At 40.4% G+C, this 13,736-nt stretch overlaps 1 protein-coding gene across 2 annotated transcripts in view; it reads left to right on the top strand.

The window, feature by feature from the left end:
• The window catches only part of CHAT (choline O-acetyltransferase), a 32,175-nt gene that overhangs the window by 5,995 nt on the left and 12,444 nt on the right, over positions 1-13,736 (top strand). For both annotated transcript variants that reach the window (XM_017807205.1, XM_017807206.1), the window contains exons 4-9: positions 1,420-1,538; positions 2,968-3,021; positions 5,599-5,779; positions 6,785-6,962; positions 11,296-11,465; positions 13,494-13,594. In XM_017807205.1, the coding sequence (XP_017662694.1) occupies positions 1,420-1,538; positions 2,968-3,021; positions 5,599-5,779; positions 6,785-6,962; positions 11,296-11,465; positions 13,494-13,594 (803 nt within the window). The remainder of the gene's footprint in view (positions 1-1,419; positions 1,539-2,967; positions 3,022-5,598; positions 5,780-6,784; positions 6,963-11,295; positions 11,466-13,493; positions 13,595-13,736) is intronic.

Genomic DNA, 13,736 nt, shown 5'->3' with positions numbered 1-13,736 from the left:
TTACAGTTCACCCTACCTGCATTAACTGTGTGGCAGCTGAAAACAAGAACTTTATTGAAGTCTTTCCATCCCAGCAAGGAAAATGGTTTCATGGATCAGTGAAATCCTGCAGGCTTGCTACTCATGTCAGTGAATTGTGGTTCTCCCTGTACTTTTCAGTTGTGTGACGCACAAGAAAACTCCATCAAACTGCTGCTATAATCAGAGAAAAAAGGCTACAGTACTGGCAGTGCTTTTATTTTTAATACAGTGCTTCGCTTCTGAATGAAATGCTGCCCAATCTTGTTTTGTTACTTTGATCATAGAACTTCATGGCTTTGGTGTCTAAGATAACCATCATTTAATGTTCCTGATAGCAAACAGTGTTCCACGAAACAGCTGCTCATTTAACCACTTATAGCATGAAAACTACAGAGGAAGGATATGTAAACATTTTCTGAAAATATGTCAATTTTAAATACTGGTTATTAAAATGAAATACCTGATTCTTAAGATAAATCAGAAATTGTTTTATTCAGAATTTAACTTGCCAGGAGTATAGTTCTAGTATGTTCTCCTGAAGACTCCAGAGATTGTAGGGGAAGCATCTGTTCTAACAGCAATGAAATATCTCAGAGGAAAACTTTTTCAACTGATGCATGCATTTGTAATTATTTTTGCATAATTTCGTTGTTGTTTATAGTTACCATATGCAAAGCCTGCCCACTCAGAAAGACCATTTGATCATTTTATGAAAGCCTCCATTTTCCAAATAATGATTCTTCAATCTTTGCTCAGACATAAATGAATGCAGTTACTGTACATCTGTGTTTTCAATAAAAATGGTTAGAAATTTAGTAAATGTGTCTGGGTCAAGCACCAGCAATCTGTATTTGTGTCAGTGGACACAGAAAGAATTCTCCAGGGGCCTGATCCACATGCCAGTATCTGCAGGACCAAACCATCAGGCTTGGGAAATTCTTTTCCTGCTCTGTCTTGCTACAGGACAGTATCAGTAGAGCATCTTGGCATCATTGACAAATATTTGAAGCCCCTTGAGAAAAGCTATCACCAGTAAAACTCTGTCCCATCTCTTAAACATCTCCTAATCACTATGCAAGAGTTAACATGTTGTACTCAAGCATTTTTTGGTTGTAGAGAGAAGCAAACAACGAAATACCCAAAGCACCACGATAGGGAGCTTGTTTACTTCTTAATGGAACACACTGTAAATTGCCATTGATTGAAAAATAGGATTATGGAATTGCGGCTGACTGCAGCTGAGCTGAGGTCGTGGAGCTCAGGCTGAAAATGCTCAGCAGCTCCATTAATCAGAGCCCATGCCTGACACCACGAGCACCAAGCACTGTCCCCTCACCCCCGGGCTGCCTTTCCACGTGCTGTTTTGTAGCTTTAAGATTTTGTGTCCCCTTCCCTTAGGTGTTTAACTACTGGCTGGATGACATGTACCTCAACAACCGGCTAGCTCTTCCAGTCAATTCCAGCCCAGCAATTATCTTTGCTCGTCAGTATTTCAAGGATGTAAATGACCAGCTGAGGTAATGTACTACGACTTTGCAGCTTTTGCTAAATGAAAGGATATTTTAAATGTACTGCTTTTGCAAAAAGACAATCAACTTTCATTAAAAAATAAGGGCTGTAGCCATTAAATGATTTCCTACTAGGCCTGCTGACTGAGGGCAGTGTTTCTGGGGTTACTCATACTAATGTTCAGAAAGGAAAATGTCATTACTGTTACATTTATTGCATGAAAAAAATGCCATGAGATTTATATTTTTAAGGAATATTTGCAAAGCTTTTTATTGTATGTAATCCAAGTAAACCACTTTGTGAGGAAAAAAATAAATACTAATTTCTGCCATATAGTTTGAAGGAAAATAATATTTAACATGCCATCACTATGACTCGTAGCCTCCCTGCAAACTGAAAAGGCCACGTTGGCATTACATTATCCCTTTCAGACGCCCAAAAGGGCACCAGAAACACAGGGGATCTAAGAATAAGAATTCAGAAATCATTTTTCCCCAAGAACACTGCTTCCTTCTGGCTCATAATTCCCAGCCCTGAACTGATCCTTCTCCTTTGAGCTACTGTGGGCAATTACTATCATTTAAAAAGAGAAAAGGTAAGCACGTAGCCAAGCACAGAATATACCTCTCCAGACACCCTTAAAACAGGATTCCATTCTTCAGCCTTTGCCAAAACGTTTCCTCCTTTTAAAACAGCAAAACGAACCAAATCTACCTTCATATAGTGCAATTTTCCTCTTTGCTTTTAGCACTCTCTAGCTGCTCATTACTGAAATAATTAACTGCATGTGAATTTATGCTATTATAAAACAGCCAGAACCTTGAAACCAATATGCATTATTTTAACATTTTGTGTAGACAGCTAATGCATCTTTTTACTTTAGTTTAAACATAACTATAAATGCTTCCATTCATTACTGGCTAAATTTATTGTGCACAGAGCTTTCAAAAAACCTCCACTTTGCATTTTCTAATGCACGTGCTTTAACAAGGAAATATTTTTCTCAGAGCCTTCCATTCTGACACAGCGCAAATGGACAATGTCAGGAAATAATACACCTGTCCTCAGCTCTGCAAAAAGAATATCTGCTTAGGACAGGAAGTACTCTAATAAATTGGACAGCTTATGAGTATTGATATTGAAACCCATGTAAAGGATTCTATTAAATATTCAGCCTCTGCTCCCATTCTCTAAATAAATGCTTTCAGGCTTCCTCCTGTGGTCTGTTTAACCATTTGAAGGGACTGTCTCTAGGATTTCATATTTCTCTTGTCATGAATTAATTTAGGTTTTGTGTGGGGGCAGGGAACTCTTCTTGCCAAGCCAAAAGACTTTCTCCCCTTATGCTGTGTCATCAATCACTCCTCTGTCTCTCAGAAACAGCCCAGTGTTGCCCAATGACAAAAGACTGATGTCACTTCTATCTGCCACTTGCAGGTTTGCCGCTAATCTCATTTCAGGAGTGCAAGACTACAAAGCTTTACTGGACACGTAAGTAGCTTGGAAGGAGAGCTGCTGCTTGAGTACCCACAGGGCTTCTGATTCAAAGGTGCTCTCAATACATAATTGGGCTGTATTGCACTCCTCCATCACTTGGAAGGGCTGGGGTTCCAGCATGCTTCAGGGAAGGGCTTCGGCAATTTTTTATGCACTTTATGCCTTTTTACTGCAATGTAACAGGTTGAAGAGGGATCCTTTTTGATGGCTGGTAGTCATCAGTCTAGCAGGCACAGTGCAACCCAAAAGGACAGGCACAATCTGTCTGACAGAGTTACCGAGAACACCAGAGGAAGTCTGTGCTCTCCACACCCAAAGAGCACCAGCAGTGTAGGTACAAAGCCTGCACACCTTTGCTGGCACCCTCTGCATTTAGAACACCAATCCTCCCTCCCCACAGAGAAATAACACATTTAGGGGAAGGAAGCCTCACCACAGACAGGCTGGCTCAGTAGCTAGTCAAAGTAAGTTACTTATCCAATTGTTACTTTCTGTATATAAATACTGGGGAAATACAAGATTCTTCAAGTCATGTATGAAGTAACTCATAATATTTACATAGCAATTCTTAGCCTCACTTAGTATGTTCCAAGTTTACTGCTGGAACCACTGCTCCCTGAAGAATAGGAACAGTGGACAGCCAAGCACAGCAGAGACCACACCATAGTAGAGAACAAATAATATGCTTTAACCAATTCTTATTTGGATGAGGAATTCAAACAATAAAGTTCCTGTCATCTATGAATAAGATAAAAGAAAGAAATAAACTGTTTGATGTTTCACTTCAAACGTCTGACAGCTACTCAGAAAGTATAGAAGAGCTACTTATTTAAGAACATGTGCTTTAGTCCAAGATATGCCTTGCAACTGCATACACCAGCACTGGTGTGCTGTGAACTACTATTGGATACTGCTGGAGTTGCATCTTTATATGACAGCATCTGAGATGAGATAAAGGAACCACATTTTCAAACAAAGGATAATTTAAATTCTTCTTGTTTTGACCTCACTACTCTAGAGCCAAAGACTCCTGTGATCAGATTTGCTTGTCTTAAATCAAGAGCCACTGAAATCCTCACTACCATATCCTCATTTGTTATTACTGCTTGCTTGTCTCTGTGTAACTATGAGGACACCATAATTGTAACATTTTCAGTTCCTTGTTGTTAAGAACTTGTACCAGCAAGTGTACTGCTGTCTTCTTTTGGATCATCCCACATAGAGATGTACAATATTTAAGCCCAAACCCAAGTGTTTAGCTTTAACTGTGCAGATATTCCATGCAGTTTTGTCAGGACTAAGTATTTCAAACAAAGGCTACCTTGCTAACATAAAATAGTTGTAGGATCTTACACAGACATATAAATCAGTACAAGATTTTCTGGTGCCATCAGTTGGAGTTAATAACACCTTTCTTAATGCTATAAGTACAGATTGTCTTCTATATAATCTACCATGCTATCCCACTATTTTCTATTATGATAGATTCTCTTCAAAGTGTTGTTAAGTATAAGGGGATTTCTGCATTATGCAAAATGTGGGAGAACACCACTAACCCTGTTTTGCTGATAAGGAACAAAAATATTAAGCACCTTTATGAGGAAATAAGCGATACAGAAAGTTTGAAAACTGGGAACTAAAGTTCATACCCCTGGTTCAGAACTCCAACAGTTCTAAAGACACGGTTAAACAAGATAAACTAGCATAAGACATTACCCCTTATCAGCTGTATGACAGTAACCCTCCTTGCTAGCTTCTTTGCCTTTGCCCCTCTCTGCAAACTGGAAGTTTAGTCCTCTTTTTCTGAGGGAAAGCCTCTGCACCACAAGATCATCTTCCTCCTGTGGTCTTTGCAGCCTCTCCCAACCAACAGAACCATTATTTCCTGCTGCAGCATCAGTGGGGTATTTTACAAAGCATAATCATAATTGTGATATCCCCTTTTTTTTTTTATGGCCACTAAAGAAGCCTTTTAGAAGTAGTTTTCAAATGCCTTCCAATCAAAAAGGAATAGGTTTTCAGTGCATATTACCCCATAGGTCTAAGTAAGAATAGCACAAAATCAAGGATCTGTGGAAAACAGAAATTCCCTCCGTATTGCCCAAGTGATTCCTGTTCATCAAGCAAGGTCCTCTCACATGCTCTCTAACAACTCTGCACAGCACAGAGCCACTGTGATTTGCAGGGAATTTCATCAGTACCTTTCTTCAAGGTGCTACTTCTTTTTCAGCTGTTCTGCTGACTTCTGTCCTGCCAAATTTCCGGAATCCCATCTAGGCAGGCTTCCTACGCGCATTCCAAAGCTGCTTGTGACCTGCTATTCTTTCCATTGCCACTAGATGATAATGCAATTGCTTAATGAATATGCATGAAGCTGCCAGGAATGATGTATTTAACTTTGGTATGGGAATTCATCTATTTCCCTTATACTGTAATCTCATTTTATTATTCAATTTGTGTTATACCTGATCTAATTGTAACAGAACAAAGGACAGATTAGATTTCTTTTCCCTTCTGTCTCTCTCTCCCCTCTTTTCCTCTTGCTTTGTTTTTCTCCTTCTCTTTCTACAGCCATGCTTTACCTGCTGATTTTTCTCGTGGACAGCTGTCTGGTCATCCTCTCTGTATGAAGCAATACTATGGACTCTTTTCTTCCTATCGCCTTCCAGGACCTACCAAAGATACCCTTGTGGCCCAGAAAAGCAATGTAATGCCAGAACCAGAGCACATCATTGTTGCTTGTAACAATCAGGTAAAAGAGTTTCTTTTTTTTTACCTTTCTATATTTCTTAATTTGCTTAAATTCACTCCAGAAGAGCCTAATCTAATCTCTGTTCAGAAATGCAATTAGCATGCTACGTGTGAGCTCACTTCTTACCAAGCATTTGCGGTCAATATTTCCAAAAGATGCTTCTGCAGCATTTTTGTCCCTGGCCCACATTATGTTCCAAGAACAGCGATGCAGAAAGTAGGAATGTGGCAGAATTCATTTGCTCTCTCTTTCAAACAAAAATGTTTAATACACAGAGATGAAACCGCAGAGAAAAAGTATCTGCTTAGAGTGCATTTGCTGGAAATGCGCTTCTCTTGGCAGTCAAGTATTGGCACACAATATAATGACATATATATCACCATGATATATATGTGCATGGCATATACACCCTGTAGGGGGGCCTAAGCTGTGCCTGAAGAAGTCAGCACAGGTGCACACAGAAATACTGAAGCATTACAGTGAATCTGCCCCAACCAGTAATTGCCAGTGAGCAGCAGAGTATATCAGCTGGGCAGAGTATCTTATAGCCCAGCCTGACTATTTGCAGTACTGGAGTCATGCCTGCAGGCCCTCTTGGAATGAAGGGGTAGATTCCAGTAGTCCCTTTTCCAGGAAGTCCCATTCTTCACCCCAATAGGAAGTTCTCTCAATTGTCTAGGTTATTTTTAAACAAATAGTACCATGAAAATTATTTCCATATTTTCTGGTTTTACCTCTTCAGGTTTTTTTAAGCTTATTCAAATGGCATATTTTTATTTGAGTCCAATACACAATGGAAGTCTTCTGTAGCAACTGGTATAACATTGGTGTTAAAACACAGGAGGGGTGAGCCCTGGGCCAGTCCCCAGCGGTTTTGTGCTCCACTGCCTCCAGGCCTGGCTCTCCAGGCAGGACTTCAGCATCTCAACACCTACTCAGGCAACAGCAAAATGTTGGACCACAAAGGGCCTGACTGTTTTTCTGACTTCTGTCATTTTTTTGCAGTTTTTTGTTTTGGATGTTGTCATTAATTTCCGTCGTCTCAGTGAGGGAGATCTTTTCACTCAGTTACAAAAGATAGCCAAAATGGCAGAGAACGAAGAGGAAATGCTGCCTCCAATTGGCCTGCTGACAACAGATGGAAGAACAGAGTGGGCAGAGGCCAGGACGATCCTTATGAAAGGTTAGCAGCCACAACCCCAGCTTTCTCTTCCTCATCATCTTCCTCCTCTTCCTCCTCACCATCACTGCCTTTCTTTGCTGGAAGTGAACGTCACAGCAAATATAGGACTCAATGTGCAACATTCCTGCTGAATTTTTGCAGCAGCAGGAAACTCAATATGTGTAAGTGTTCAGATGTGTGTTACCAGGGGAGCAGCAGATACGGCTTGACCCTTTGGCTGTGTATGTTTATGTGCTAATGCCATGTAAAAACTCTCACTCCATTCTCTGTTTTTCATCGCATAAATTACATTACATCAGATTTTGTGATTTGTCTCTTTCTTCATATCCATTTTGTACCAGTAGGAATGAGGCATTCTCTTAGCTTTTGGCAACCGTCAGACATTTTTGATCTTATCTAAAAAAGGCATCTACAAATTAAGCACCTATTGAATCTAGCTGTGTACTCACTCTAGCCAATGGAGAAGGTACCATAGCAGATGCAATCAAATCTTAAGTAAGTATCTAGGAAAGACACCAGTTATTATCTGGGGACAGTTCTCTCTCTCTTCCAACAGGAAGCATTTAGTTGTCTCAGATTCTGGATTTGAATGTCAAACTTTGAAACAGTAGAAAATAAAGGGTGGGGTTAGTGATCTTCATTACATCATACCTAATGTATTTTACCGAGAAGCTAAGTGAAGGAAACACCCTCTTTTTGCCATTTTACATGTCTGAAGTATTCACTTTTCCCTCCTGAAGATACCGTTAACTCATCTCTTTATCTCCAGTTCAGCAATGCTACAGAAAATATTGCTGTTTTACCAATGCCCTGGAATATAGAAGAGTTGCCAATAGTCTCAAAGTATGTTTACCATCCCAAGAAAGATCTCCCTTCACTTGTTCAAGTGTTATCTGTGCTTATAAAAACTTAGTATAGATAAACACACCCAGACAGAGTCCTGGCCATTATTTCAGCAATATTAACGTAACACCAGTCTCATCTTTAGCCCTTCCCCTTCTCTTCCTTCCTTATTTTAATGAAAATTGAGGTAAACACCTAATTATTTGTTTGCATGTCATGCTTTTAAATAAAACAGTGAATGCCTTGAAACCTGCCACAAAATCATCTTTTAAACCATCAGAATAAAAAAAAAAAAAATCAACAAAAACTAGTAGAACCATCTCTAAAGTGGTTTTAGATGGCCTGGCATTTGCCAAAATATTCATTTTAATCAGGAAGCAAACCAACTCAGTTATGGAGCTGAAAAAAAACGAAATTCTGCACTAGCAAATATCACCACATAGCACCACACAGAGCCTCCTCTAATCTAAGTAGGAATCCCATTCTGGACCACTGATATTAGCACAGCTCCTCTATATAGGTGAATGCATTGCTGTTACACATGGATACAAGATCATGAACAGCCCTGCATAACTAACAGAGGAAGAGAAAACCTGTGAAGCAATGTGAAGTGAAAGGGGTCACTCCACAGCTGTTCTGTTCTGGGCAGGGCAAGAGAGGATGCTTTGAGACTGAGAAGTCCTATACAGTGCTTTACAGAGGCTGTGAAGGAGATATATCCATGGGGCTGCACAGACCTGAAAATGGATGATAGGTCTTCTAGGTGAGAAGATTTCAAAGATATCATAATAATCCCAGCTATCACTGATTTATAAACACGGTCAGTATTGTAACTGTCTTCAGGATGCAGAACCAACTCACCCTTCCTAAGTAAAGGAGTGAATTCTTACTGCTATAAGGGCTGCAGTCCCATGCATACTGTATCTGAATTTGATTCATTACTGTCTTTTCCTTTTTAAAACTAAAACCAAAAAACCCAACTAACCAACAGCTGAGTGGCCAATTCAATGCAACTGCGCATTAGAACGGCAGAAGGACAAGAAAAGTCTTGCAGGCCCTTAGGCTTGTTCTCACACTTCTCTGTTTCGGCTCTTGTCATGGTTCCTGAGTTCTTGTGCAATTTATTGCCTGCTTCAGAGGATAATTTTTTCAGTGTTTGATCAGCTCTCTAGACATGTCTGTTTCCTTCTGTAAGGCCATCTTTCCCCTACTTTTCTGTTTCTAGCAGAGCTTAATTTTATTCACTCTAATACCTACACTCCAGATACCCTGAAGCCATATGTCAGATAAGGGCTTCGTATCTGTCAAAGACGTGTGGGTAGCAGCCACAATGAAATATATATAAACCTATCAAACAACGTAAAGCAGAATGCTGAGCAAGCTGGGAACAGTTTGTAAATCACTATCCAAGCAGTTTTTCCTTGAAGGTGCCTGTCTGCAAACACCAGAAGCTGATGTATACCAGGCAACTTCCATTCACAAGGATCTCTTCAGCCTTTGCAGCAACATACCCAGACCATCAATGAAAAAAATTCTACAATTACAGACAGTCCTGCAATGGGAGATACCGAAAGAGCTTTACAGTCAAGAGGACAGGGACACGTCTTCTTCCTTATGAAGTTTATGAATGCTTTTGAAGACACTCCATACGGACACCAGTGTTTCACATGTAGGGTGATCATTGACAGAAACCTCAACATGCCCCATCACATGCAATCTCCTGGCTCAAGTGTTTGCAGGAGCTGGCAGGCACTCCAGGTGCCTTCCCTAGGACTCTGCTTCTGTGGGCAAGGGAAGACAACAATCAGCACTCCACCAGGTCCCCACGCAGCCTGCAAGGAGTCAGGCTGACCATCCCTGCCACTTGGTCCCATGGCTGCTAATGTTCCCTCACAGGAGCTGCCAAACAGCAATAGACAGTACCTTACCATAACCTGCAAAAGGCCTCGGCTCCCCCTCTCCCTTCTCAGTCACTGCTATCACTTTGCTTCTCCTTCTCCTGACACCTTTTAAATTTCTTGCATATTTGAGCTCTTTTTTACTACAAAGAATCTAGAGAATGAACCTGGATGATAACAAGCACCTGTTATTTTTCTAGCTCCTCACTAACCTACATTACTCCTTCTAGGAAGGTGCATTTTTTCTTGCTTTGAAAAATGCTGTTCTTTCAGAGGATCAATCTACTTTCCACGTGTGCAAACCTTAAAAACATGCACATATTGAAATGGCTCCACGTATTTCAAATGCAAATCAGAATTAATTTAAAATATTTTTCCATTCTTTCAGCTGAAATCATCTCCTGAATTGAGCACAGACTTGTTGAACTCAGCACAGACTTGAAAGAAGTTTTGATCAATCTGAAATTCATCTCTAGTTAAGAACATCCTGAAACAAAAATCATTTACAGCAAAATTTAGAAAAATCAGTAAATGAAAGCTGATCTGTTAAGAATGGAAGGAATTCTAAGCTGGCATTCAAAAGCCCTTTTTTCTTTGATCTTGTTAACAACCATTTAACAGCAATTAATAATGTTATATGCTTTTAAATAAAACAAGTTTTTGTTATATGTTCCACACTTTTATCCTTTCAATTAAGAGCTGTATTAAGTGCTCACAATCAGAAAATTCCTATGCTTCAAACTGGTCCTCAGATGCAAACAAACCCTTAAACTTCATAATAATATTTGAGTTAGATAAAGAATCTGAGAAAAAAAATCCACATAAATACACCACGAATAAGGAGGAACACGCTGAGGACAAGGTAAAAATAGTCTCAGTAGTCCAACTCTATAAGCAAGGATAGGGAAAATAAACAGAAAGAGATCCAGAAAAAGCCCATTTTATTCAGCAGTACACTAGTGACAGGAGGGAAGTGGAACGTGGCAACCCATGGCTTTGGCAAAATCATGTTCAAAAACTAAACCTCACAACCTCATCCACAGATATTTTCCTCATGTGATGTAGGCAATATAACCTAATGACCAGGGACAGGAGAGAGTAGAGGGTTTTAATACAATAACACAAAAACAATATGAGCCCTGCTGTAGGGTTTCAGTGGGAGAACAGCACAAAACCAGTACAAGCCCTGCTGTTCCAGAGCAGAATACTGCAGCAATAGCGTGAGCTCTGAAATTTTCTATTTTCCACCTGTCCTCTCTGTAACTGTTATATATAAAATAAGTAAGCATTGCTGGCTTTAAGAGTAAAATAGATCCATTTTGTAATATAATTACTTCAGGAAATGAAAGGCAGAGAAAGAAAGTGGATATTATTGAATCATACGAAAGATACACAGAGATATTACAAAAGTTAACACGTGAATTAATGCCTTGGTATAATGTTTCCTTGCACTGAGATGATCTGCTGTGGAGAGAGCTCTGCAAACACCAGCTCACTGCAGATCTCCGATGCTGTCCAAGGCAGCAGGGCTCCCCAGCCAGTCCTGCACTTAGAGGTAAGAGGATGTGAACATTTCCCTCTTTTATCCCCAGACTCTACTAACCGGGACTCCCTTGACATGATTGAACGGTGCATATGCCTGGTGTGCCTGGACAGCCCCAGTGGGGTGGAACTCAATGACACAAACATGGCATTGCAACTGCTGCACGGAGGAGGCTACCATAGAAACGGGGCCAATCGCTGGTATGACAAACCTATGCAGGTAAAAACCTTACAGTGCACCACGATGTTAATTGCACATGGCAAAGGACTCCCGTTGCCTTGTGGTAGGGACCACTTAGAGTCAAGAGGGGGAGGTGGTGTCAGCATCTGGCCAGGCAGGGTTGGTGTGAGCAAGGCTGTTCCTTGCAGGGCAGGGGAGGCAGACTGACTGCCTTGCTGGCAGAGTCAGGGCATTCTCCAACACAAATGCACTTCCACGTTTTCTGAAGCTGCCCTTTGCACTTGAGGGGGTAAGACAGATACACAGACATAGGGGTAGGTAGGTAGACATCTGATATAAAAATGAAAGGAGAATGCAATTTTATTACACTCAGTCAAATGAAATAAAAATGCTGGCCTAGCATCCCAGAGCGAAAAAGAAAAGCATGATATTTTTCCTCTGTTTTCTCTTCTTACAGGTTTTCCTGACATCCTAGAAATAGCACAATTTAGCATGTGTTTAAGTCCTCACTTAACAGACTGTTTACTCATTTAATGACATCCTTGTTGAGACTTTCGTGGAAGTATTGACATCTCCAACCTTTTTCCCAGTCAGATTTTGATTGTCATATTTGAAAATGTCTCACTGTTATTTTCACACTTTGCAACAGACCCAGGGTGAAGCAATGTATTAATCTCCAACTGTCAACAATGTTGACACCTCATGAAAAATTGAAAAAACCCCTGACTGATACATGGCTTGCGTAATGCTTGTTGCTCTTGCCATATCTAAGAACAGTAACATGAAAAGAGAAACCCCTAAAATAATTTCACTTCCACTGACTTACCCCAGTGAAAATACATTTCAGTAGCCATTCCTGATTTGTGCCACTGCAAATGACGTTATTAGCAGACTCCAGTGCTGCATTTTTGAAGAAGAAATCATTTGTCTTTAGTTAGAATCCTGTTATTTGCAGGGTCTCTTGTTGACATGTTTCAAGCAGATGAGAGTAAACAAGATTTCTTTTTGTTTACTATCATAAGGTAGCAGAAAGAAAATAAAATTGCATAGTATATGGGAGAGCTTCATCTGTCCAGATGTATTCAGGCCAGCAGTTTAAAAGTGAAGAGAAATTCTTAGGGAAATAAGATTCCATTTTTTTTCATGCATACACAGATTATGTAGGAAGCCATTCTCACAGTAGAACTTGTTCTTTCTCTCCATATTCTTCTTCACCTTTGCAGTAAGGCATCAGAAAATGTTCAGGTGAACCTTTTGCATCATGCACACACACTCTGTGAAAACCTCATGGAAAGCAGGAAGGCAGGATGCATGTGTGTGACACAAATGCACAGAGCGAGCTGAGGGAGAGAAGTCCAGTCAAATATACTTCAAAAGAAGTGTGGGGCAAAATCCAGAAAAAGGACAGGAAACATGTGAGACAAGCTGCAGTATTGTCCTAGACATCTGCTTTTGTCTGAGATGCAGAAATAACCAACTGTAAGAGTGTATCACAGAATCAGAGTGCAGCAGTTTATCACCAGCTATGCCACATGTACACAATGAAATAAAGAAGGAAGACAAGTAAGAGGGAAATGAAGAAAGCACCTCGATTTAAAAAAAAGCTTTAAAACAAGCTATGACAAAGCTACCAAATAAGGATGAGCTTTGTAATAAAATGGGGCCTCATGGATTTCCCAGATCTAGATGTTGCATTGCTCCCAAATGTGGAAGGAGAACCCTGGCCTGTCTTTCTATTGATGGGTTTTCTGTACCATAAAGCACACGCTAAATCAAATTTTCAGACTCCCATAGGAATTGCTAAAATTCACATTCTCACAGGTCTCAGTCCGAAATAGCAGCATGAAAGGGATTCAATGCAATGCCTTTCATGGGACAAGAAAATCTCCTGTGATAGGCCTGTAAGTCACCCACTGACCTATAAGGCAAGGAAGATCCTGATATGAGCAATAAGAAAACCACAGGAGAACAATAACATGTTTGTTAGTTAGGTTTCCATCATGAGTAATTTAGCCAGAACATGATTTATTCCCTGTATATCTTGCACCTGTTCTTTTCCTCGTTCAGTTTGTGGTAGGAAGAGATGGAGTCTGCGGCACCGTGTGTGAACATTCCCCCTTCGATGGCATCGTCATGGTGCAGTGCACTGAATATTTGCTCAAGCACGTGTGAGTTCTCTTTCAGTACAGCTTTTGTACCCACTCCCGCCCCTGGGGAAGCCTCTGCCAGTGGAAAATTCCCCCTGATGCACTAAGACCCATAAAACTACTGGAAACCAGTGATTCACCTGCTAAAAAGCAGTGTTTAACA

The sequence above is a fragment of the Lepidothrix coronata genome, unplaced genomic scaffold (genome assembly GCF_001604755.1).
Source record: "Lepidothrix coronata isolate B3197 unplaced genomic scaffold, Lepidothrix_coronata-1.0 Scaffold17, whole genome shotgun sequence".
NCBI lineage: Eukaryota > Metazoa > Chordata > Aves > Passeriformes > Pipridae > Lepidothrix > Lepidothrix coronata.
Note: the sequence above shows the minus strand (reverse complement) of the source record. Positions and strands in the feature narration are given on the sequence as shown.